The sequence below is a fragment of the Sus scrofa genome, chromosome 6, assembly GCF_054392235.1.
Source record: "Sus scrofa isolate SSC_HxYL_T2T_F1_AM1 chromosome 6, Sscrofa_HxYL_maternal_Yorkshire_Landrace_v2.0, whole genome shotgun sequence".
In the NCBI taxonomy this organism is placed as follows: Eukaryota; Metazoa; Chordata; class Mammalia; order Artiodactyla; family Suidae; genus Sus; species Sus scrofa.
Window position 1 is genome coordinate 90,265,430 of NC_139388.1, and position 26,527 is coordinate 90,291,956.

At 49.9% G+C, this 26,527-nt stretch overlaps 1 protein-coding gene across 4 annotated transcripts in view; it reads left to right on the forward strand.

Annotated features, from left to right (window-relative positions):
- The window catches only part of OPRD1 (opioid receptor delta 1), a 68,022-nt gene extending 45,448 nt beyond the window's left edge, over positions 1-22,574 (forward strand). For 2 of the 4 annotated variants that reach the window (NM_001444731.1, NM_001444730.1), the window contains 2 exon segments: positions 12,188-12,537; positions 15,105-22,568. In NM_001444731.1, the coding sequence (NP_001431660.1) occupies positions 12,198-12,537; positions 15,105-15,646 (882 nt within the window). In that variant the 5' untranslated portion in view covers positions 12,188-12,197 and the 3' untranslated portion in view covers positions 15,647-22,568. 4 annotated transcript variants of the gene reach the window in all.
- The last annotated feature ends 3,953 nt before the right edge of the window (positions 22,575-26,527 follow it).

Genomic DNA, 26,527 nt, shown 5'->3' on the forward strand with positions numbered 1-26,527 from the left:
TAGGGGAGCCGGGATGCTTCGGTGATATAAAGTGCCCTCCCAGCGCCTGGCACAGAGTCAGTGTCCAGCAAATGTCTCGTATCTATTAAACACAACACAGGTGTAAGGAGTCCATAAAGCCATGCCTGAGAAAGACCTGGCACATAATTGTTATGCCACAAATCCTGGTTGCCACCCTCTTGTGACCAGAGGTGTACATTTTGTCCTGTACTGACCTCTCCTTGCCCCACCAGGAGGCATCATGGTGACATTGTTCTCATGTTTGTAAGTCTGTCTCTTCCTGACCCTGCCTGGACTCTGAGCAGATTATCTCCAAATCCCCAGACTGTAGCAGGGTTGAGAGATGTGTGAAAACAAGTGAATACTCTGGAGCCAGCCCGCCTCTGGCCCTGTTCCCTCGCTTGGGTCCTGGCCTCCAGGATGGGCCCCTCCCATGGCTGGTGTGTGATGAGCTAGTGCAGGTGGTGGGTGGCTGGGGGACAGTGATCAGAGTACAGACGCAGGTGGCTATGAGAGTGGGCACTGAAACCAGGTCCAAGTTGGAATCCTGTCACTGTCACTTCCTAGCCATGTGTATTTGGATGAGCCATCTAACTTAGCTCCTCTGTAGGATGGAGACATTTCCACACCTGCTCTTAATACTCAGGGTTGCAGTGAGGATGAAATGAAATCAAGCATTTGCTGCTTTGGGCATAGTGCCTGGTACATGAAATAAAAGACACTGAGAATATTGCTTAAAGAAAACAAACAGGAGTTCCCACTGTGGCTTGGCAGGTTAAGAGCCTGACATAGGATCTGCGAGAATATGGGTTTGATCCCTGGCCTCACTCAGTGGGTTAAGGATCTGGCATTGCTGCAAGCTGTTGTGTAAGTCTCAGATGCAGCTTGGATCTGGTGTTGCTGTGGCTATGGTGTAGACTGCAGCTGCAGTTCCGATTCAACCCCTAGCCTGGGAACTTCCATATGCTGCAGGTGTGGCCCTAAATAAAAAGCAAAAGAGAAAAAAAAAGACCACCCCAAAGCTGTCAGACCTGTCCCATTGAGTCTTGTACAAAGGAGGGGATGTCTCAGCCTTCTTCTGGGCACCTGGCATTAAGAGGTCCCCGGGTCTGACCAGCTGCCCTGGGTTTGCCTGGGGGAGGAAATTCTTACGAGGAGCTTTCTTGTCAGTTGAAAAGCCCAGCACTCAGGAGACCCAGGTGTGTGTGTGGCTTTAATGTGGCCCTGGTTGTGCTTCAGCTGTAGAGCACGCCCAGTCGCCATGACATTGAAGAAAAATTCAGAGATGGTGACGTTCTTCCCTGCCAGGGGGGCTTGTCTGGCAGATGATGGAATGAATTTAAGGCCCTGAAACCAACATGGTCGGCCACCTGATGCACTGTGTAAAGGGAGCCTCTCTGAGGTCTGAGAAAGATGGTTGGGAGCAAATTCTTCAGCAGCTGCATAATTCAAGATGTGCGGAGTTCCCGTCGTGGCGCAGTGGTTACCGAAACCGACTAGGAACCATGAGGTTGCGGGTTCGATCCCTGCCCTTGCTCAGTGGGTAACGATCTGGCGTTGCTGTGAGCTGTGGTGTAGGTCGCAGACAAGGCTCAGATCCGGTGTTGCTGTGGCTCTGGTGTAGGCGGGTGGCTACAGCTCCGATTCAACCCCTAGCCTGGGAACCTCCATATGCCGCGCAGGAGTGGCCCCAGAAAAGACCAAAAAAAAAAAAAAAAAAAAAAAAAAGATGTACTTATGGGGCTTTTGACCTAGAAAAAGAGCAAAGGCATCTCAGAGTCCATAGAGTTCACTCTCAGGGTTGGATCCAGTTGTGGAAGATTGAAATCTGTGAGGAAAAAAATGGAGAAAAATCTCAGGGGACATAAACCCCAAAGGACTACTAATTCTTTTTTTATTTTTTATTTTTTCCTTTTTAGGGCTGCACCTGCAGCATATGGAGGCTCACAGGATAGGGGTCGAATCAGAGCTGCAGCTGCTGGCCTATGCCACAGCCACAGCAACGAGGGATCCAAGCCACATCTGTGACCTACACCGAAGCTTGTGGCAATGTGGGATCCTTAACCCACTGAGCGAGGCCAGGGATTGAATCCGAATCCTCACAGACACTATGTCAGGTTCTTAACCTGCTGAGCCACACCAGAAGCTCCAGATCTGCTAATTCTTGTCTATGTGCCAGCTGTGTTCTGGCTCCTAAAAAGCTTGATTACACTGAAATTACCAATGAGGAAACAGTTTCAGAGAGGTGAAGTAATTTTTTCAAGATCACACAGCTAAGTAGGCTGAGGAGCTAAGATCTGAATGCCTCTAAAGAGCTCCCTCACCAGACTCTAGCTTAGAAAACAGTGAGAGCTTTTATTACCCACGGTTTCTTTTTTTTTTTTTTTTTATTGTGGTAAAAAACACGTAACATAAAATTTACCACGTTAAGCATTTTTAAGTGTATGGGTCACTGACATTGTTGTGCAGCCACCTCCACCTCCAGAACTTTTTTTCATCTTCCCAAGCTGAAACTCGATACCCGTTAAATAATTTCCCTCTTCCCTCAGCCCCTGGCAACCACCGTTCTACTTTCTGCCTCTATGAATCTGACAACTCTAAGGACCTCATGTGAGTGGAATCATAGGATACAAATCATTTTTGTCTTTTTGTGCCTGGCTTATTTCACTGGCACCGTGTCCTCAAGATTCATCCATGTGGTAGCATATGTCAAAATCTCCTTCCTTTTTAAGGCTGAATAATATTCCATTGTATGTATAGACCACTTTTTGTTTATCCCTTCACTTACCGATGGGCACCTTTAGACTATCGTGGATGCTGCTGCTATGAACATGGATGCACATATGTCTCTTCAAGACTCTACTTTTAATTCTTTGGGGTTTATACTAGAGTGAAATCGCTGGATCAGATTGCAATTCTATTTTCAATTTTTTTGAGGGACTGCCATGCCGTTTTTCACAATGGCTGTGCTATTTTATATTTCCACCAGCAATGCGCAAGTGTTCCAATTTCTTCACATCTTCGTCAACACTTGTTATTTTCTGTTTTTGTCTGTTTGTTTTTGGCTTTTTTCTTTTTTGGCCACACCCTTGACATATGGGAGTTCCCAGGCCAGGGATCAAATCCTAGCTGCAGCTGAGACCTATGCCTCAGCTGCAGCAATGCTGGATCCTTAATCCACTGTGCCACAGTGGGAACTCCTGTTTTGTTTTTTGATAGTAGCAATCCTAATAGGTGTGAAATGGTATCTCGCTGTGGTTTTGATTTGCATTTCTCTAGTGATTAGTGATGGTGAGCATCTTTTCATGTGCTTATTGGTCATTTGTATGTCTTTAGAGAAATGTCTGTTCAAGTCCTTTACCCATATTTTAAATCCTGTTGTTTGCTTTTTTATGGTTGAGTTGTAGGAGAGGTTCTTTATATAGTCTAGATATTAACCTGTCTGATATGCGATTTGCATATATTTTCTCCCATTTTGCAGATGGCCTCTTCACTTTGTTGGTAGTGTCCCTTGATGCATAAAATTTTTAATTTTGATATAGTCCAGTTTCTATTTTTTCTTTTTGTTGCCTCTGCTTTGGGTAGCATATCCCAGAAATCATTTCCTAATCCAGTGACACGAAGTTTTCCACCTATGTTTTCTTCTACAAGTTTTTTTTTTTTTTGGTCTTTTTGCCATTTCTTGGGCCTCTCCTGCAGCATATGGAGGTTCCCAGGCTAGGGGTCTAATGGGAGCTGTAGCTGCCAGCCTACGCCAGAGCCACAGCAACTCGGGATCCAAGCCAAGTCTGCAACCTACACCACAGCTCACGACAACACCGGATCCCTAACCCACTGAGCAAGGCCAGGGATCGAACCCACAACCTCAGGGTTCCTAGTCAGATTCGTTAACCGCTGAGCCACGACGGGAGCTCCTCTTCTACAAGTTTTATAGTTCTAGCACATATTTAGGTCTTTCATCCATTTTAAGTTAATTTTTTATATGGTATAATATAAGGGTCTGGAGTTCCTTGGTGCTCAGTGGGTTAAGGGCCCACCATTGTCACTGCTGTGGCTTGGGTTGCTGTTGTGGCATGGGTTTGATCCCTAGCCCAGGAACTTCTGCATGCTCTAGGTGCGGCCAGTGTCAGTGCTACAACTTTTTGAAATAGAAAAAAAAAAAAAAAAGAATTAGAGACCAACGGTAGGTCTCTAACAACTTATCTTTCTAGGAATTTCATTCTCTCGTCTACTCTTGCTCTGCCCTCCATCTAACCTGCACACAGTAAGTCAAAGATCTTTTGAGAAACACACGTAAATCAAACCACGTCACTCCTTTCCTTTAAAAGTGTAGCAATTCAGTGTCCGCTCCCTCCCTTAGACCACAAATTTTAAGAAGCCAGACTGGCATCTTCATTCCTATATCCCTTGTTCAGTGCCTCACACACATCAGGTGCTCAGTTAATACCTGTTGGCTGAGTGAACAAACTTCTGGTTATAATAAGCTCACATTCCTTGACCTTTTCAAAGAACATAGGGGAGAAAGGAAAGTAATGAGCACAGAGGGGCAGAATAGCAAAGTCATTACCAGATGTTGGCACTAGACATCCCAAGTTAAATACCAGCTCTGCTACTTAATAGCCATGCAACCTTGGGCAAATTGCTTCACCTCTTTCTGTCTCAGTTTTTGTTCCTTAAGTGATGGTAACACATATTTGGATGATGAAAAGCAATTTGAAGAGGAGGGACAGGTTAGGCAGGGGTGAGATGTGGGGGCTGAAAACAGGGGCAAGGAATCCATTATCTACAGAGGGAGCAGTGACACCCTTAGCCCCCCACCCCAGCACCCTGCACAGCCAGCCAGGTGACTACCCCTCTACTCTGCAGGAGGTCAGGGTTTTTTCCTTGGAGAAGTTAACCTAGGGAAACTGAATTTGGGGTCAGCAGACACAGAAAGGGTCAGATTGAGATAGCAAAAGAAAAAAAATGAAGATTTCCCAGACCCCTTCTCCAGCTCTGCTCCCAGAATCCTAACAGCCAGAAGTGTGCTCCCTAGGCAGGAAACGGGAGGGTTCTTTTCTGAAGGCCCCAAAGAAGAGACCTCCAGACACTGATATTTCGTAGTGTAAAACCCAGATCTTCCTTCAGTCCCCCTAGAATGAAGCCCACCAGTTGACAGCCTCACCCCCGCCCAAGCTGCCAATTCTTTATTTAGTGCTTCCCTCAAAGACTGATCACCAGATATTTGAAGGAACTCTCCAGGATAAAAGAGGAAGCCCAGAGTGGACTAATAAACCAAAATGTTTGAAGGAGATGGTGCAGAGAGCAGAAGAAAAGACAAAACAAAAATTATTAGTGTCCTCAGAGAGAGAAGATATTATATCCATGAAATAAGATGCTGTAAAAACTGTTAAAAAAATGGAATAGGAGCTCCCGCTGTGGCACTACGGGATTGGCGTCTTGGGAGGGCTGAGACACGGGTTTGGTCCTGGTCCTGCACAGTGGGTTAAGGATCCGGCATTGCCACAGCTGCAGCTTAGTTCCAGGCTTTGGCTCGGATCTGATCCCTGGCCCAGGAGCTCCATGTACTGCGGGGTGGCCGAAATAAAGGGGGAATAATGAAAAGAGAAAGGGCACTGGGAAAATAAAACATGTGAGCCAAAATAAAGTATAAAAAATTTAATAGATTGAGAGGTAATGAAAAGGAAATTTCCCAGAAGATGTACCAAAAAAACAAAGAGATAAAAAAAAAAGATAAGAAAATTAGATGATCAATCTAGGAGGCCCAATATCTGACAACCGGATTGTCCAGGGATTCTGGAGAAAGCAGAGGGGAGGAAATGATCAAAGAAATGATAAGAGGACATTTCATACTGAAGGGCATAAACCTTCAGACCAGGAGGACCCAATAAAAATGAAAAAGGGCCTGGTGGTGCTGCTGGTTAAGGATCCAGCGTTGTCACTGCTGTAGCTTGAGTTGCTGCTGTAACATGGGTCCCATCCTTGGCCTGGGAACTTCTGCATGTCCTGGGTGCAGCCAAAAAGAAAAAAAAATTTTTTTAGATAAATGTAAGTGCCATTTCCAACATAAAAATCGTTTGCCACTGGTTCCTAGAATATACTCTTCTTTTAAAAAATGAAAAAGAAAAAAAGCCATCCTAAGGCACATTATCACAAATGTCAGAATACTAAGAATAAAGAGAAGGTTGGAAAAGTTTCAGGAATTGGGAGGACACATTACATACAAAACATCAGGAATCAGAATGGTTTCAGATACCCCAATAGGCAAACAGGAAACTAGAAATAGGGAAGCCATGCCTTCAATTTTCTGGTAGAAAATTATTTCCAATCTACTGTTTTATGCATAGTCAAAGAAGTCAGGAGTGAAGATAGAGGAAAGACATTTTCAGACCTGCAAGGGGTAACATTTTTACTTCCTATGTGCCCTTTCTGAGGAGGTGACTAGAGGATGTGCTCCACCAAAAGGAGGGCAAAAACCAACATAGAGAAGACTTGTAAGCCAGGAAACAGTTGCTCTAACAGGGGGGCAAGTGTGCAGCTGGTCTAGAAAGCAACAAGTCCTAGATTGAAAGGGAGAGGGGGGAAGCTCCAGGAAGTAGATCACTAGAAAAACAAAAGGAACAGATAGATAATGTGACTGCACAGAAAAGGCATTTTATGGATCTGCTGGAGTGTTTGAGGAGATTTAGCAATACACTGAACTAAGCAAATGAAAAAAAGAGGCAGTTATTAACTCCAGGAAAAACAAAAATCGGGACTAGAAAACAAATGTAACTATACTATACTATTTGGCTCAGCAGTGCACAATTATCTACTAAGTTATAAGAATGTAGGAGTCCCCATCGTGGCTCAGTAGTTAACGAACCCGACTAGTATCTATGAGGACTCGGGTTTGATCCCTGGCCTTGCTCAGTGAGTTAAGGATCCCACATTGCCATGAGCTGTGGTGTAGGTCACAGACGTGACTTGGATCCCACATTGCTGTGGTTGTAGTGTAGACTGGCAGCTATAGCTCCGATTTGATCCCTAGCCTGGGAACCTCCATATGGTGCAGTGTGCAGCCCTAAAAAGACAAAAGACCAAAAAAAAAAAAAAAAAGAATGAAAACCCTGGAGTTCCCTGGTGGCTCAGCAGGTTAAAGATCTGGCATTGTCCCTGCTGTGACTCTGGCTACTGCTGTAGTGAGAGTTCAGTCTCTGGCCTGGGAATTTCTGCACGCCACAGACATGGCCAAAAAGAATATAAACTCTGGGGAAAAAGTAAACGCTGAATATCTAACTAAAAAAATTTATATTGTGGTAAGATTATATTGAGACAATGAAGAGGAAGTTGGGTAGTGTAGGAAGTCAGTCCTCATCTGCCATATGAGACAGCTGTGGAGGGCTGTAGCAGAATTCAATACCATTTGGTTCTCCCTCTTTCTGGGCACATAAAAGTACTTCTCAGCTCCTTGCAATTGGATGGGGTTGTATAACCAGTTCTGGTCAGTTGGCTTCAAGTGAAAGTGCATGTTGCAGCTAGGATGAAGCTTAAGTGACCCTGTGGCTGTCCCTTCTCCCTCCGTGGTGACCAAGGAGGCCTTAGGTTAAGACAGCAGAGCCGCAGTATCAAGCAGGCTGGAATTGCTTCATGGAATGTGGTTGTCTTGGAGACACTGAATGGATTCTTCAAGGATAAGAAATACACCTTTTTTGTGTGTTAAGCCACTGAGATTCTGTTTCTGTTTTGTTTTTTGCTTTTTAGGGCTGCACCCGTGGCATATGGAAGTTCCAGGCTAGGGGTCCAGTCAGAGCTGCAGCTACTGGCCTACACCACAGCCAAAGCAATACCTGATCCTTAGCCCACTGAGTAAGGCCAGGGATAGAACCCATATCCTCATGGATACTAGTCAGTTTCATTAGCCACGGAGCCACAATGGGACCTCCCAAGCCACTGAGATTTTGGGATTGTTCATTACTGCTGCATACCCTGGCTTAATGAAATACAAACTTTAACAGATACTGTCCAAAATAGATACATCAAGGGAGTTCCAGCTGTGGCTCAGCAGTAACAAACCCAACTAGTAACCATGAGGATGCGGGTTCGATCCTTGGCCTCAGTGTCTTAAGGATCCGAGTTGCTGTGAGCTTTGGTGTAAGTCGCAGACACGGCTTAGATTCCATATTGCTCTGTGGCTGTGTTGTAGGCCGGCAGCTGCAGCTCTGATTCAACCCGTAGCCCAGGAACTTCTATATGCCACAGGTGTGGCCATAAAATGCAAAAAAAGAGAGAGATACGTCAAGAAATAGACATTTAAGGAATTCCCTGGTGGCTCAGTGGGTTAAGGATTTGGTGGTGTCGTTGCAGCAGCTCCAGTTGCTGCTGTGGCTCAAGTTCAGTTCCTGGCCCAGGAACCATCACATGCCTCGGGTGCGTACAAAACCCAAAAAAGGTATTTGAGCATATTGTTTAGAACTATGGACATTATCACTAGAAGAATAACTAAAAACATTAAAAGTGGTTGACTCTTTTCATAAAAAAAAAAAAGTGTCTGCCTCCGGGGAGCGGGACAGAAAAGTGAGGAAGGGTAGGGCAGCAGGGCAACTGTTTTCATCACGGTGCTGTGTGACTTTTCACACTGTAATTGTCTTGCGTTGGCGGAAACCACATATCTGCGGTTTGGAAGGATTCCTGCCAAACCATCACCATGGCTGTCTCTTAGAAGGGAGGGCATGGACATCTGAGGGAACTAGAGATGTGGCTGCACAGGATGGGCAGGCACCATGGGAAAGGAGGCTACCCAGCTGGAATGCCAGTGTGAGGAGTTTGGTTTTTATCCAGATGGCAGCGGGGAGCCATGGAAGGCTTGTAAGCGGTAGAGGCAGATCGTAGAGTGAGCACTCTAACTCACATGGAGGATGAATCGTGGGTGAGGGAGGCTGCTGTTGTGGTGTCTGTGAGAGCTGAGGAGGCGTGGACTAAGGCATCCACACAACAAATGTCTGGTGAGGGCCTGTTTGCCAGGTACCATTGGTAGATCTGACGATACAACAGGGAACGAGGTGGGCAAAGTGCCCTGCCTCCAGGAGCTTATGGGGAGGGGGTGGGGCGAGAGAGGCCAAGGGAGAGAAGAGACGAGAAGTTAGGTGGTGATTGGTGCCACAGGGAAGAATGAAGCCGTGTAAGGAGACAGGGAAGAGAGAGGATCCTTAAGGTGGAGAGGTCAGGGCCGCCTCTCTGAGGAGGTGATACTTGAATAGAGCCCTGAATTAAGTGAAGGAACAAGCCATGCAAAATTTAGGGGGATGACGGTTCCAGGCTGAGCGAGCAGCAGTCCACAGACCCTGAGGTGGGATGGGCTTGATGTGTTTAAGGCGGGACAAAGAGGCTGGGGTGGGGGCTACATCCATCCAGGGGGAGGTTCTGGAAGCTCAGGCTCAAGAGGTGGGGTCCGGGCCAGTTTGTAGTGTGTGGAGAAGACTTTGGGGAGCCTCTGGGGCAGAGCAGAGAGCCGGAGAGTGGCAGGATCTGTCTGAGGAGGCCAAGAGGACCGGGCTTGGTGGCCGGCAGCCGTGGCAGTTGGGAGACCTATGAGGAGAGGCCCCCTCTCCCTCTGGGGGGCCCTGCGTGCCAGCGTCGGCTGTGCCTCAGCCCTACCTGGACCAGCGACAGCAGCTTCATCACCCACTTCCCCGCATCCCAGCCCCCTCTGGGAATTGAAGGATCCTTCACAAATCAAAATAGCAGGCAAAGAACAGCTTCTAATTGTTCTGCGTGAAAGAAGTGAAATTAGACGAGTCAGCTGTGGGGTTGAGACCGCTTCCCACGCAGCCGTGATCCCGCACCCGCTGAAGGCAGACGTGCTGAGACTTGCAATTCTGCTGTCTTCCAGCAAAACTTTTTGCTTCTCCAGCCCCGGGGCAAATGATAGCTATTTGGGGAGGGAATGGGACAAATACTGGCCCTGGTGTCATGACACCAGCCTCCTGGCCCCACGATTCATCCTCCGCATGAATCAGGGTGCTCACTCTAAGGTTTGCCTCTACCACTTACACGTCTTCCATGGCTCCCCACTGCCATCTGGATTAAAACCAATGAAGGAGTCGATTTTTTAAAAAACCAAAAAAAAAGAAAAAAAATCAGATACCTCATGAAGGAACAGCCTTAGCTGACAGGAGTTCATTCAGTCATTCAGAACACATGGGGTGCACTCATTCTGGATGCCCTGGGAATTCCCACCCAGAGGAGCAGAGGCATGCAGTGTAGATCCACTGTTGGTGGAGGGTGGAGAGAGAGTACTGTGTGGGAGCTGGGAGGTCCAAGGTCTCATCTTGGTTCTGATGCTGCTGCTCTGTGACCTTGAGTCAGTTTCCCATCTCCCCCAGTGTGAGCCTTGGGCTACGTAGTGTTTCTCAAGCTTTTAGAGCCCATGAGAATCGTGTGTGTGTGTGTGTGTGTGTGTGTGTGTGTGTGTGTGTGTGTGTGAGAGAGAGAGAGAGAGAGAGAGAGAACTTGTTTTTCATTTTGTTTGTTTCTGCCACTCCTATAGCACACAGAAGATTCTGGGCCAGGGATGGAACCTTCACTACAGCAATGACCTGAGCCACAGTAGTGACAATGCCAGATCCGTAACCTACTGAGCCACCAGGGAACTTTTGTGGTATCTTGTTAAAGACAAAGATTCCCAGGCCTGATTTCCAGAGATTAAGACTCAGAGGTCTGGGGTGGGGTCCAAGGATCTGCATTTCCCATAGGCTCTTCCAGCAATTCCTTTGGGAGTCCTTGGACCCCATGTTAGTAAAATCACTTCCCTTTAATCTCTCAGGGCTTTTTCTGCTCTGAAATTTGACAAGTTGCTCATGCAACCCTGGGTTTCTCAGACCATTCCAGGGGCGTCCTGACCCCTGCCTCAGCATGTGTGTTTCTGTGACGATCACACTGCACAGACATGGTCTGTTTCAGTGTATTTAGCCTCCTCCGGGCTCCCCGCTGCCCAGCTCAGTGCCCCGGTACAGAAGGGGCTGTGACTGTACGTGCTGGCCAACAAGGGGCCAAGTGCAGTGCAGGCAGCTGGGTGGCACAGAGCATGGAGGGATGTTGGAGAGCTCTGAGTGCTTGCCTTGGTTGCAGACATCTGGCTGGGACACCTGGGCTCATGCCCTGGGTCAGATGTGTGAATCTATCATCTGTTCCCCTTTCCCACATCTGGGTGAGTCCAACTACATGGGGATAAGATGGTCTGGCTGAGACCACGGACTGGGAGTCCTGGTCTACTATGAAGAACGCTCGGGTGGTCTAAGGCCCCAACCTGTCTGCCCCGGCTTCCTCAGAGCTGGCTAATCATATTCCCAAAAGGCCAAGTCACTGGCAGAGGCCAGAGGGTCAGGTCACTCTGGTCTAGCCCCCAGCTTCATTCTTATATATGAAGAATAACAGCTAAAACATATTGAGCACTTACCATGTTTTGAGCTCAGGGCTAAATGCTATATCATCTCATCTGATGTTATAACAACTGTATGAGGTTGGTAAAAGTTTCAGCCTTTGTTTTCTTTCATTTTGTTTGTTTGTTTGTTTGTTTGTTTTGGTCTTTTTAGGGCCATACCTGAGGCATATGGAAGTTCCCAGGCTAGGGGTCACATTGGAGCTACAGCTGCCAGCCTACGCCATAGCCATAGCAACGCAGATCCGAGTTGTGTTTGCGACCTACACCACAACTCATGGCAATGCTGGATCCTTAACCCACTGAGTGAGGCTGGGGTTGAACCCACATCCTCATGGATAATAGTTGGGTTCATTACCGCTGAGCCATGAAGGGAACTCCGAGCCTTTTTTTTTTTTTTTTTTTTTTAAGTTATGGACACTGAGGCTTAGAGAAATCAAGTTACTAGCCCAGAGTCACTTAGCTAATGAATAGTAGTGGCAGGATGAGAACCTAGACTTGTTTTCCTCTGGAGCCCAGTTTTGTCTTTAATCATATTCTTAGAATCCCTGGGAAGATAAGGATTTTTCCGCAGATACTTCCTGCCAGAGAAATCCTTTTGCGTCTGTTATAGTTGAAGGGAGTGATGCTGAATCATAGTTCAGGGTCCTGGTTCCACCTCTGCCCCTGACCTTTTGTGTGATCTTGCACATGTCACTTCCCCTCCTGAGCTTCATGTGAAACTGAAATCTGTGAAATGGGACAATTGCACATGTACTTCCTTTTAAGGTACACTAAGATGAAGACGGCCACCAACATCTACATCTTCAACCTGGCCTTGGCAGATGCACTGGCCACCAGCACGCTGCCCTTCCAGAGTGCCAAGTACCTGATGGAGACGTGGCCTTTTGGGGAGCTGCTCTGCAAGGCCGTACTCTCCATCGACTACTACAACATGTTCACCAGCATCTTCACGCTCACCATGATGAGCGTCGACCGCTATATTGCCGTCTGCCACCCGGTCAAAGCCCTGGACTTCCGCACACCTGCCAAGGCCAAGCTGATCAACATCTGCATCTGGGTCCTGGCCTCGGGTGTTGGTGTACCCATCATGGTCATGGCCGTGACCCGCCCCCGGGGTGAGTGAGGGAGGGTGCCTTGGTACAGGTCACTGACCACAGGAGGCAGCACACTGGCCTCTGTGGGTTGGCAGGTCACTTACCAGGGTGGTTGTAGCTGGCTCACGAGTGGAGGTGCGGATTGCTGATCAGTGAAAGTGTGGATGGCTGGCCAGTGGGAGTGTGGATAGTCAACCCAATGGGAGTGTGAAGGACTGACTGCAGAGGTCAGTGGTCATAGGGGTTGCTGGCCAAAGGAAGTTTATGAATGGGATTACAGATGGCCAAATGAGTGTGAATGACCTATATATAGGGAGAGGGATGGATGGCCAGTGGGGTGAAGGTGTCACTGGTCAATGACCAGTGAGCAGTGGAGGCCATAGATCTGCAGTCTCATCCCAAACTCTCTTCTACCCCAAGTTGAAAACCACTGACCCAGATGCCCAAAGCAAGGCCTCAGAGAACAGCCTGCGCAAATGACAGGTGCACGTCCTCAGAGTAAGAGTAATTAATAGAGAAACTACTGGTATCAGTCAGGGTGGCTGCGGTAACAATCTCCAAAGCTAAGAGGCTTAACAAAGTAGAATTTTCTCACTTATAAACAATACAGTGTGAGTGAGGGCAGGGGGCTGGGCTCTATTCCACACAGTCATTCAGAAATCCAGGCTCCAAATGATGGTGTTGGATGCAGTGTGCTGGCATCTGGCCAGAAGATGAATATGGGAGTAGTGAGAAAGCACAGCTACTTTTAAATGTCATGGCCCATCTCTTCCTAGTGACAGCTGATCACATGACCCCAACTTGATGTAAATAAGTTGGAAAAGTAGTTTAGCGGAGTGCCAAAGACATTGGTCATTAACCTATTTGAGCCATGCTTTACCATGGGTTGTTGAGGAGATTACACAAGGTTATATGTGTAAAACACTTAGGACAAGGCCTGGCTCATTGCCAAGGCCCAATAAATAGCAGCTATTAGAATGATGAAGCCTGGCAGAGCTTCTGTGCCTGCCTGCTTGCACCTCTTACAAATGTCCTATCCTATCTTAATAAATCTATTTCTTACCTATCAAAAAAAAAAAAGGAATGATGAAGCCTACAAGATAAACAAGGCAGGGACTCCTACTGCCATTTGATTGTAAGAAAACTGAGAATCAGAGAGGTCAGATGGTTTGTTTAGGGTCACACAGCCAGAGACGTTTGGTAGCATTTGGCCTAAAACCCAAGGATTAAGCCCCCATATCTGTTGCTCCTCTTGGCCCCGGGGGGAAGGTTTGCAGATTGTAGATGTTGTGGTGGAAGAGGGGAAAAGGCTTGGAGGGGCGTTTCTTGGCCACCGTCAACTCTCACAAGGGTAGAACCCTGGGTGCCCTTATACAGTGATTAGTTTTGACTCAGCAGTTGGGCCCCATTCCTCACTGTCAGCCTTCAGTTTACAGGCCATTAACTGCAGCCCTCCTGGGGGCCAGGCCAGATGGGCCTCCTCATCTCTCTCTCTCACACACATACACACTCCCCCAGTGTGTGCCATCGGCACTCAGTTCTATAAGCCATTTGCTGTGTGACCTCAGACAAGTGCTATTCCTCTCTGAGTGGGCTCCTGCCGTCTGTAGAATGAAGTCCTTGGGTTCAGTCATCGCTGGGGGTCCTGCCAGCCCGATGTCCTGTGGACCCACCTTGTCTGTGGATCTCAGCTCCTTTCTCACAGCTCTCAGGCTCCAAGTCCACTGTGTGGCTCCTCAGATTCCAGAATCCTAAGAGGTCTTGGGAGTCCCCTGGGCCAGCCTCAGGCCTGTATCTGAATCCCACAATATCCCCTGAGGTGCTCATCCAGCCCGAGCCCACACCCCAGGAACAGGGAGCTCACGCCATCCTGGGTGCTCTTCTCATCTTTGGTCAAGTCTGGGAGTTGGAAAGTTCTTGACATGAAGCTAAGATCTGCCTCCCTGGCCCTAGCTCTGACCTCTGGCCTCCCACATGTTTCTGCCCCTCTGCCTTGTGAGTACGCCGAGTGCTTGAACCCCACTGTGCTAAGTGCTTTCCATGCTATGGCCCATTTAATCCTCAACAATCCTATGAGTTTAGGTACCGTTAGTAGTCTCACATTATGGAAGCTCTCCTAGTGATTGAATAATTTGCCCAAGGCCACATTACACAGTTAGCAGGGCCTGAGTCCTGCTCTTAACTCATGCTCTAAGTCAGTCATAGCAGTATTGTCTCCACTGGAGCTACTCTGGAAATGTGTGGAGTGCTTTGAGTAATTATAATGAATAGCATCTAGTAGGCTTGGGCAAAATTATAGCATCACTGCTTCCCATGGACTTAGAGGCATATAAAAGTACCAGGAGAGAATACAGTAAGCAGACTTCCTAGATTGGGGCCAATCCTGCTGGGGTCTTGAAGGATGAGTAGGAGGTCACCAAGTACAGAAGAGAAGGAGGACATTCCAGGTAGAAAAATCCCCTGGAGCAAAGGCCAGGAGGAGGCAGTGGAGCTTGACCAAGGGGAGAAGGGTGGGCGAGCAGGGAGGCAAGATCCTTAGACCCATAAGGCCCTCATCCTGTCTATCTTTGCTTGTTTCCCTGGCCCAGACGGGGCAGTGGTGTGCATGCTCCAGTTCCCCAGCCCCAGCTGGTATTGGGACACGGTGACCAAGATCTGTGTGTTCCTCTTCGCCTTCGTCGTGCCCATCCTCGTCATCACCGTGTGCTATGGCCTTATGCTGCTGCGGCTGCGCAGCGTGCGCCTGCTGTCAGGTTCCAAGGAGAAGGACCGCAGCCTCCGGCGCATCACGCGCATGGTGCTGGTGGTGGTGGGAGCCTTCGTAGTGTGCTGGGCTCCCATCCACATCTTCGTCATCGTCTGGACGCTGGTGGACATCGACCGCCGTGACCCGCTCGTGGTGGCCGCGCTGCACCTGTGCATCGCGCTCGGCTATGCCAACAGCAGCCTCAACCCCGTGCTCTACGCCTTCCTGGACGAGAACTTCAAGCGCTGCTTCCGCCAGCTCTGCCGCACGCCCTGCAGCCGTCCGGAACCCAGCAGCTTCAGTCGCGCCCGCGAAGCCACTGCCCGCGAACGGGTCACCGCCTGCACCCCGTCTGACGGCCCCGGCGGTGGCGCTGCTGCCTGACCCGGCCGGGCAGGCCCGCCGTGCGCCCCTCCAGAGTAACCCTGTGGCACGCCAAGTTCTCCTGGGGGCGGGGGCCACGACGCGGAAGGGGACAGCTGGATGGGGATGAGGCCCCTTCCGTGGGGTGGACCTTTGGTCTGGGGCTGGCAGGGGGCAGGAAGAAGGTGGGAGTGCTTCTAGGCTGAGCGCAAGGTCAACGGCCTTGGGTTGTGTTGGGGGAGTTAGCGAGCCCAGGGGAACGGGACCTGCCGCTCTAGAACCGGGCGGCTAAACCGGGCCCCTTAGATGGGGGTGGGGTCTCAACCTTGAGAGGGCCATGAGTTCTAATTGAAGCCAGGCTTGTGGGGGCAGCGGGGTCTGGCCTGAGACCGGCCCAGGACCCGGACAGGCAATGATGAGGAAGGTGGAATTGAGGGGGAAGACTGGGTCTCTGCGTGGTGGGGAGGGGCCTCCTTGGGGGTGACTGGGAAGGACAGGACAAAGAAGCTGCGGCGACAGCTCAACCTTGGGCCATGAGATGGGGCCTCTTTGCGGAGAGGGGCCTCAGCTTGGGGTAGAGTCCCAGCCAGGAGGTCATGACAGAGTCAAGGCCTGCCAAGGTCCAGGCCCAGCTTGACATCTTTATAAAGAGAAAATAATATGGAGAGAAACAATATACTTTCTCTCTCCAGTTTCCCTGGAATTGGTAGAGATGCCCAGCATCCAAGGAGTGTCCCCAGCACAGTGTCCCAGTGAGGCTTGGGATGGGGCAGTGGAGCAGGGCCAAAGGCTCCAGGGTGGGGTAGTGGGACAGGGCCTCAGATGGTGTGGGATCCCTAATAGGGAGGAGTAAGGGGGGACCTGTGGGTCCAAAACCCCAAACCAGAACTGCTTGTCTGTCTCTGTGCCAAGGGCTAATAGGGGGCATCTGTTTTGAGGTTAGGTCCTCAAGCTGGAGGGCAGATGCTTTGGGGGGTCCTCATGACCCCATTTTCTCTGGCCTTGGTGCTGGGGGACAGAGGTCCACACTAGTTAGAGCTCCATGAGTGTTGGTGGCCCTGGGACTGGGTGGGGGGATCTGAAGCATTGGAGTGGAATTTTCCTCCTCTCAATCTCTGGCCTCTTGATAAGAACCACCAGGAAGTCCTCTCTCCCTTCTCTAACATCTGGCTGCACCCAGTACATCCAGGGAACTGGAACTGCATCCCACCCCAGGACCTGACTTTGAAGGAATGGGGTGGGGGTGGAGTGGGGGGTGGGGTTTATAAGCAAAATGCCAGCATCAGTGTGTTCTTCCGTCTCTCTCCCGCTCCCCAGGGTCCTCAGGTCCCCCACTTGCTCGAGCTGCTGAGGGTGAGGTCCACCAGAGCTAGGCATAGAAGTTTTTCTCTTAGTTTGGCAATTTATTCAACCATTCCCAGATCTTGGCTTCCCCCAGGATCAGGGTCTGGCTTGTTTCCTGTGCCTCTTGTGTGGTTCATCCCCCCCCATCCCCCGCCTCTCTCTGTCACACACCCCTGACTCCCTATTGAAGCAGTGTGCTGACATCTTTGTAAAAACAAATTTAATTTTCTTCCCTTTTTGGGACAGATGGAAAGAAATTGACGTCTTCATCTCAAACAGAAAAAAAAAAAAGACACCTTTTCTCCTTTTGACAGTCATTTCCTTGGAACAAAAGTTTTTTCCCTGTCTAGGAGGCTGTCACTCCAGCAGGGGGCTGAGTTAGCATTCAGGGGGTTGGGGACTTAGGAACCAAGGTGAGCTTTGGGCACATTAGGGCACATGCCCTTAGTGGACAACCCCCCCCCTCCCCGGGATGAGGGTCCTGGAAGCACCAGATCTGGGAATTCCCTTCCTTCAGGAAATGGCTGCACTAGAACCCTGGAAGATGTGGGCATCCAGGCTGCTAAGCAACCGAGGTTTAGGGTCCCAGCACACCTAGATCACCATCACCATCCAAATGGAGCCTGTGACTGTAGAGACCTCTGTGTCTGGATGGGGGAGTGTCAGCAAGGAGGGGGCACCTCCTGGACACTTGTTTATCACTTGGGGCCCCTTCTGCTAATGCCTTGTGGAGATGTCATAGAAAGAGGACTATTTAGGAACTGGGGAGGACTGCTGAAGGAGGTGACATTGGAGCCAGAACTGTATTCTCCTTACAAAGACTGTGTCTCCTTCAGCTCCTCCCGGGACAGGCCTGTCTGGAGGCTGCTCCAGATCCACTCAGTGCCATCTCCTGGGGGTATAACAGATCTGCTTGCTGTTTACCATTTCTCTATATAAATCTGTCTTGGAGTTGGCAGGGGCCGGGTCCAGACCATGTGCATTTAAGGTAGAGCAAACATATGGAAATCCACTTCACATGAAATGAGCCAGATAGGGCCCTGCCCTCAGAACGTTCAAACCTGTGCTGGGACCAAAGCATAAACAGATCACTGCATCTCAGTGTGACGCACGCAGTGACAGGGAGCTCCTGGCTGGGTGGGGGTGTCACAGGCAAGTGCCTTTTCTAGCTTTTTACTGAAATCCATCTTTGTAGCAATTCTGGAAGAGGTGGAAAGGGCCAGAGGGCCTTGGAGGATGATGAAGTTGGCTGCCAAGAAGAAAGAAGAGTGTGTGCAAAAGCAGGGCAATTTCAAGTGCCTGGCAAACGCAAGAAGCTATGCGCTGCTGGAACATAGGGCTTAGCCTAATGCTTCTGTGTGCCAGGCCCCATGCCAAGTGCTTGCTGAACAGTATCCCTTTGATCTCCATGCCAGCCCAGTGGGGCAAGTAGTATTGCCCTAAGTTTAGACAAGAAGTCAGGCTCAGAAAGGTCAAGCCACTTACCCCTAAGTCACAGAACCCGTTAGAACTCAAGTCAGTGGAACTCCATAGCCCAAGTTTCCAGTGAACCTCAGGCATCATTGAAATAGAAGAGCCTCAGTAGCTGGTACCCTGGGAGGAGGGTTTTGAAGACTTAAAACTGAGTGGGGAAATCTGAGGGAAAAGGGCAATTTTCCGTGAACTTTTGTTTCTCCTGAAGCTCTCCAAATTTTCATGTTTCAAAGTGTATTGTGCATGATGCATTTTAAAGCTCCAAATTGACAGTGTAATTCTAGATCATCACAGGGCTCTCAAAGTGGTAGAGCGGGTCTGGTTTCCTCCAGAATTTCTACTCCTCTTTTTTCAAGAGGTGGGAGGACAGTTTTTGCCTCTGGTTTCAAGATGATCTCTTCTTCTAATAGAAATAGTAGTTAAGGCAGGAGTCAGATCTTGGCTTTCCCTCTCTGTACCTCAGTTTTCTCATCTGTAGAATAGCTTCTTGGGGTTGTTTTGAGGATTTAATAAGTTAATGCATGTGTAGGACCCAGCACATAAGTAAGCTCTTAGCATGTGGAAAGAGCTTTTTTTTTTTTTTTTTTTTTGTCTTTTTAGGGATGCACCTATGCATATGAAAGTTCCCAGGCTAGGGGGCCAATCGTAGCTACAGCAGTCGGCCCACACCGCAGCCACAGCAATGCCAGATCCGAGGCCTGTCTGCAACCTACATCACAGCTCACAGCAATGCCAGTGATCCTTAATCCACTGAGCAAGGCCAGGGCTTGAACCCACATCCTCTTGGGTACTAGTCGGCTACGTTACTGATGAGCCACAACAGGAACTTGGTAAGAGCTTTTTATTACTTAAAAGTGGAGCGGCAGTGCAAAGTGATAGTTAGAGATCTAGAGGGAAAAGGAGATGAGCTTTTGGAGGTAGCGATGGAGGGAGACGAGATGTGGGACCAAGCCTGGGGACCCCCCTGCTTTGTAGGCTCAGGAGCCACTGTTGGAGATGTGAAGCTGCCAGAGAAACAAGAGGAGGATGGGGAGAATGTGCTGCCATGGAAACTGGAGGAGGAGGGCGTTCCCAGGGGGAGGGAGTGATGGATAATGTCAAGTGTCATGTAAGAGAGGCTGGGTGGGGAGGGCAGGAGGGTGATGGGAGTAAACCAGAGCCCTCAGGTTCACTTTTCTGCATGGCCTGGGGAGCCCCAACAATGGATTCAACTCTCACTTCTGATGCTAACTGGTTGGGTGTGTGACCTTGGCAAGGTTTTACCCTCTCTGAGCTTCTGTTTCCTCCTAGATTTTTCTTTTCTTTTGGTCTTTTTTAGGGCCACACCATGGCACATGGAAGTTCCCAGGCTAGGAGTTGAATCAGAGCTGCAGTCGCTGGCTCTCGCCACAGCCACAGCAATGCCAGATCCAAGCTGCATCTGCAACCTACACCACAGCTCACGGCAACACTGGATCCTTGACCCACTGATCGAAGCCAGGAATTGAACCTGCATCCTCATGGATACTAGTCAGATTTGTTTCGGTTGAGCCACAATGGGAACTCCTGTTTCCTCCTAGATTTACGGTGAGGGAATGAGTCAGTCTCTAATATGATGCTCAGTTTCTAGTGAGTATCCTGATTTTGCTAGATTCCTGTCCACTTACTGGCAATGTGATCTTAAGCAAGTCACTTTGTTTCCAAGCACCCTCTCTGAGGCCTAGAGATTCTGCCTGGCACATAGGGGGCCCTGATATAAGGTTATTCTGCAATAGTAATGGGGGTGCCAGAGGCTGCTGTCTAAAGAGGTTTGCTTGAGGTGGAATTTGAAATGTTCCACAAGGTGGAGTCACTATGTCCTGAGAGAACTTGGAGGAGCAATAACACAGGTTGGGCCCCTGTGGGGCCTCTGCCTGAAGACCAGCCCCTCTGTCATCAGCTGCAGATCCTCAGCCTTGCAACCACTGCAGATCCAGGCAGGGAGCACCTTTGAGGCTCTAAAACCCCTATGAAGTGATTCCCCCCGATCCTGGCTCCAGCACTTAAACACACACACACACCCCTTTTCTCATCACTTACTTACTCATCATCATTTCTTCCTTTATTTCATTTCTGGGCACTGAGCACCTAGTGCTGGGAGCTGGTGTGTGTAGGGGGGTGACGGCAGAGGGTCAGGACCTGGACCCCCCCCCCTACTCTGAGCTTGCAGGTGTTGGGAGAGCAGGGACTAGAATAGCAGGCTGGTCCTGGGGTCAGGCAGCTTGGAAATTCAAAATGAGGGCCAGAGAGGGGCTGGTGAGGTGTCTTCAGGATGGACTTCCTGACAGAGTGGCGAGCTGGGCTGGGGGCTTGCTAAGGTTCTGGCTCCATCAGCACCACTTGCCATGAGCCTCACCTGTGCAGAGCCCTCCCCAGATGCAGATCTCAGTGAGAGGCCAGTGTCATTATAATAGATAATACAGATGGCACACGGGGCCCTTCCTGGTTCCAGGCACTTTACATGGGGTAACATTTCATCTTCACCACATGACAGTGAAGTAGGCATTATTATTACCCCTATTTTACAGATGAGGAAACTGAGGCTCAGAGAGGGGAATGATTTTCCCAAGGCCACACAGCTTGTCCATGGCTGGGCCAGCTAGAATCCCATCCTGGTTCCATCAAGTTCACTTCCTCTGCTTACCTCCTCCTGGCTCCCAAGAGGACATTCTGTGATTACGCGGAGGGCACTGTGGGGATTCCTTGTGTCTAGCTCACAGGTGTGGACTGAGCATGCTCCCTGCCAGCTCTGTTTCTCATCACCTTTGTAGCAGGGGCAGGTGCCAGCCACTCAAGAAACTGCTGTGACTTTGGCAGGTCCCTCTCCCATCTAGTCCCTCTGTGTCTTGGAAGGCCAGCTTGTTCTGTGATTTTTTTGACTGCTTGCCATGTCTTTGCTGTGTAACCTTGGGAAAATCACCTCACTCTGTGAGCCCATTTCCTTAATCATGGGGGACCGTGCCTACCAAGAAGTTGTGAAGATTTACAAAGAAGCTATGAGTGAAGGATCATGTCTGTTTTAGTCTCACAAATTTCCCAGCAACTGATGCTGCAACTGGCACAAGGCAGTTAATCCACCAAGTGGATCAATGAGGTGCCTGGTGCATAGTAAGTGCTTGACAAGTGGAGCTTTTTTTTCCCGTGTTTGGCCACTCTACGGCATAGGGATTTCCCGGGCTAGGGACTGGATCCAAGCTGCAGTTGCAGACCTACGCTGCTGCAGCTGTGGCAACACCTGTTTTAACCCACTGCCAGGCTGGGGATTGAACTGGCATGCTGGTGCTGCAGAGACACTGCTGATCCCATTGCATCACAGCAGGAACTCCAAATGGAGCTTTTTGACATTATCTAACATTCTAGGTTATTCCTGCTCTGATGGCCGTCTCTGGATGCTGTAGATGGGTCAGGAGCGAAGGACTTTGCTTTTTAACCATCTTGGATTTCAGAAGGTAGGATTGCACTCATCAGAGAAGCAAATTTCAAGAGGATGTCTTCTTCCCAAGCACCTTCCCCATAGCTGTCCCTTTTGTCCTCAGCAGCACCGCCCTCCCAGGGGCCCACCCTAGGAGGTCCCCAGGTGGCACTGGCCTGCGTCTTCTGGCTTGCACCTATGAGTCATGGGGATGGAGTCTCTTGGCGAGTGTCAGGGCAGGTGATACCCATTTGATGGGGCCCATCTTCTAGAATCTTCTCTTGGAATGAGTCCCAAGCCAGGAGACAGGGAATGCAGGTTTGACTCTCCATCCTGCACTTGCTGACTGTGTGCCTCTGGGCAGGGTTCTGTCCCTTTCTGGGCCTCTGTGCAATGGAGGGTTAGAGGTAGGAGCTGATGGGTTCTGAGGGCACTGCCATGCTGGGAGAGAAGGAGACATTTCCCTCACGTTCCTTGATCCCAGAAACAGATGTCCATTGGTAACACAGCCTGGGGTTGGGGGGCGGGGGCCGCTGGTGCTTGTAACTGGAGCTGCCCCACTTGGGAGGTGAGGGAGGCGGGCATGTTCAAATGACGCTTGATTCAAACACCTGGCTTTTGCCTCTTCCAGGTCCTGTTTTGAGACCAAGGACCCAACTTTCTCTTTTCCCAATAAAGTGAGCTCTGTTCTCAGTGTCCTCATCTCTCACTGTTTCTTTCGCTCATCCTCTGTGGTCCCCTCATGAGGGGACCCCCAGTCTGGAGGGTGACATAGACCTGTTGGCTCACACTGAGTGGGAAGTGTGGCCCTCCCCTCAGGACCTGTCTTGGAGGAGATGAAACTGTCCTTCGGAAACCCATCCAGGAGTTCCTATTTTGGCGCGGTGGTAGCAAACCCGACTAATATCCATAAGGATGCGGATTCCATCCCTGGGCTCACTCAGTGGATTAAGGATCCAGGATTGCTGTGAGCTGTTGTGTGGGTCGAAGACACGGCTTGGATCCTGCATTGCTGTGGCTGTGGTGTAGGCCAGCAGCTGTAGCTCTGATTGGACCCCAGCCATATGCCACAGGTGCAGCCCTAAAAAAAAAAGAAGAAGAAGAAGAAGCCCGTCAGGTGGAAGGCACAGACACACAAGGCGGCTAGAGCTGCTTCGTAGAGCTTGCCCCAGCCCCACCCTGGCCTCCAGGCCCCCAAACCTCCACGTTGGCTCCTCCTTCTTCCCAGCGGTCCACCCCCCTTGTCTAAGGCCCTTGTCCTCCAGAGCTCTGCCCTGTCCTGCCCTCATGCCTCTTGGGTCTCCCACTAACCCCTCCCCGCTCCTCCCACCAGCCCTGCAATGACCTTGCCTTTCTCCATAGAAACTTCAGATCTGTTCTGTGTGCACTCACATTCACAGCAGCCCAGGGGGCAGGAGTTAGAGCCTGAGGCCTCCAGAGACCTCCACCTCCTGTGTCCTCCTCAAATAGTTGCTGGCCCAGATGGTTAATAAATAACTTTGCAGAAGGGAAACTTCCTGAGCCGGGATCTGCCTCCTCACAAGTGTGACCAGGGCCTTAAGAGAGCCCCAGGGCATGCAGCTCCTCTTCCCCTCTGGGGCCACCTCCCTTTAGAGCCCCAGAGCTGAAGCCCTGGGTGGTCTGCCCACCTGAGGCCTGTAGTGTCAAAGTGATGAGCACAGGTGGATGCCCCACCCAGCCCAGGATCTCGCCCCCCTGGCTGCAGGCTGTGTGGGCAGTGGGGTGGGCAGGGCTACCAGACTGCCCCTTGTGGGAAGGGATTCGACCACGTGGCTTCCCTCTACTCAGAGAGCGGCTCCTGTCAAGGAGACCTCCCTCCCACAGGCCCCTCAGCTCTGCCCAGAGCCAACTCCCACTTGAGGCTGGAAAGAACAGCTCTGAAGGTAAGGGGATGACAGGGGGCTGGGGGAAGCGGGAGATGGAGGGGAGGGGGAAGCACGTGCCAGAACACGGAGGCATTTATGTGAATATGCACACAGTAGAGGGTTTTTTGTTTTGTTTTGTTTTGTTTTTGGTCTTTTTAGGGCCTCTCCTGAGGCATATGGAAGTTCCCAGGCTAGGGGTTGAATTAGAGCTACAGCCGGCCTACACCAGAGCCACAGCAACTCGCGATCCAAGCTGTGTCTGAAAATGACACCACAGCTCACGGCACCACCAGATCCTTAACCCACTGAGCGAGGCCAGGGATTGAACCCATGTCCTCATGGACACTAGTCGGGTTCATTACCATTGTCCCACAACAGAAACTCCATAGTAGAGATTTTTTAATTCGCCTCTATGTATGCCCTGAGAAAAGCGTGGATAGGACCACTCTGGGCATCACTTTCCTCTTCTGTAAAATAAGATAATGATCGCTATAACTAACTTCCCAGGATTCTCTTGAGGACCCAACAAGACAACAGCTATGCATGTAATGAGGGCACATTGTTATTGATGGGGAAACACACTCTTCTTTTCACCTGCAGTAGCTTCCAGTTGCCTGAAAATTCACATCACCTCTCATGCTCCTTCCCAGTGGAGGATTCTAGGAGTCCAGATTCAATCTTGCCTGGCTGCCACCTCAAACTCCCTTAGAGAGAGGGGGACCCTCTACCGGAAGGTGGCTTCTGAGGCCCAGCCCAAGGTCAGGCAGTCCTCAGAGAAATGGGACAGGCAGGTGCCAACTCCATCTCACTTCCAGGTCAACACTACTCCCTCTGCCTCCAGGAAGCCTTCTCTGATTGTTCTGTGCTGACCGTTTGCTCTGCTTGGATGTCCCATAGCTGCTATCAGGGCTCTTTCTATCAAGGCAAGACCAGCTCTCTCTCAGCAGGCTGCTGGGCCCCCACCACACTGCCCAGATGCAGGGGAACCCAGCTGCCTCCTCAGGGGTTGGGGGAGAGGGCAGGAAAGATCGGTGGAAGGAGAGTTCCCATTGTGGCACAGCGGAAATGAATCCGACTAGGAACCATGAGGTTTCGAGTTCTGTCCCTGGCCTCGCTCAGTGGGTTAAGGATCCGCCGTTGCCGTGAGCTGTGGGGTAGGTCGCAGACGTGGCTCAGATCTGGGGTTGCTGCTAGCCTGGGAACCTCCATATGCCATGGGTGTGGCCCTAAAATTAAAAAAAACAAGGGTTTTTCCCTTCAGTGATGTTGATGGTTGATGCAGAATGCTCATTATAGAAACAGAATAAGCTTGAAAAGAAGCGGAAAAAAATCACCCATAGTTCCCCATTCTATTAACATTTGAATGTATCCCCTTACTCAGGGGAGCCCCCCAGGGGGTTCACAATGATTCCAGAACCCTCTGAAAGGGGGTATGGATTGTATGTCAACTGTGTGCTTTGCCCCAGGATTTGATGGAGGCTGCAGGGGCTCAAGACCCAAAACGGTAACAGGCTGAACTGCACGGAGGGCTGTCCACAGGCACCACACAGCTGCTCGCAAATAGACATACACTGACCCTGAGGCCACACACACACACACACCTGACTGAGCACAAACCTCTCCTCACACACCCCTTCACAACACTGGTGACACTCAGTTCTCTCACCCAGAATCACTGTATACATATTATTCACATACCCATGCACAGGTGCGTTCATACCACAGGCATGCACACACACTTCTTTGTACACACACCTCCCACCAGGCCAAACACTTATTCACACCCTTGTGTTCACTGTATGAAGGCGGCTTGGTCTGAGAGAAATTGAGGTGCATCTGCAGGAGGAAAAGCTCATTCCACGGATGCCTCTGCCACCTACTGGCCATACTTGGCATATGCACCTTTATTTGGTTCCTACTCCTTTCTCCTGTTCTGTTGTCTACACTTCATCCACCTGCCCAGTCCTCTCCTCATCCCTGGAAGTTGTGGACTGGAACTGGCTCCTGAAAGAGGGTCTTGAGAGGGAGACATTCTGCTGGGAGACACTGGGTAAGTGTAGGGAATTATCACTGACTGACTACCCACTATACGTCAGGCACGGCTGTCCCTGAAAACTATTACCTCCTTTTTTTTTTTTCTTTTTAGGGCCCCGCTCATGGCATATGGAAGTTCCTAGGCTAGGGGATGAATCAGAGCTGCAGCTCCCAGCCTATGCCATGGCCATGCCAGATCTGAGCCACATTTGCAACTGGCACTTCAGCTTGGGGCAACTCCAGATCCTTAACCCACTGAGCGAGGCCAGGGATTGAACCTGCATCCTCCTGGACACTATGTTGGGTTCTTAATCTACTGAGCCACAATGGGAACTCTGTTACCTCCTTTATTTGCTCATTCCCATGGGCCTTATGCAGTGCCTGGCACATGAAAAGTCATAATGAATATTTCATTTGAATAATTAAAAACAATTTAAAATGTGTATTTTTACCAAATGAGGATCTGGAGGCTCAGAGAGGGATAATGACTTGCCCCAAAGACACACAACAGCTTCCTCTGATTGTTAAGACATTGCTCCAAAGAGAAAAAGAAGGAAGGTGCAGCAAAGCTGAAAATCTTGGAGTTCCCATTGTGGCGCAGCAGAAATGAATCCGATGAGGAACCATGAGGTTGTGGGTTCAATTCCTGGCCTAACTCAGTGGGTTAAGGATCCAGCATTGCTGTGAGCTGTGGTATAGGTCGCAGACGTGGCTAAGATCCAGCATTGCTGTGCC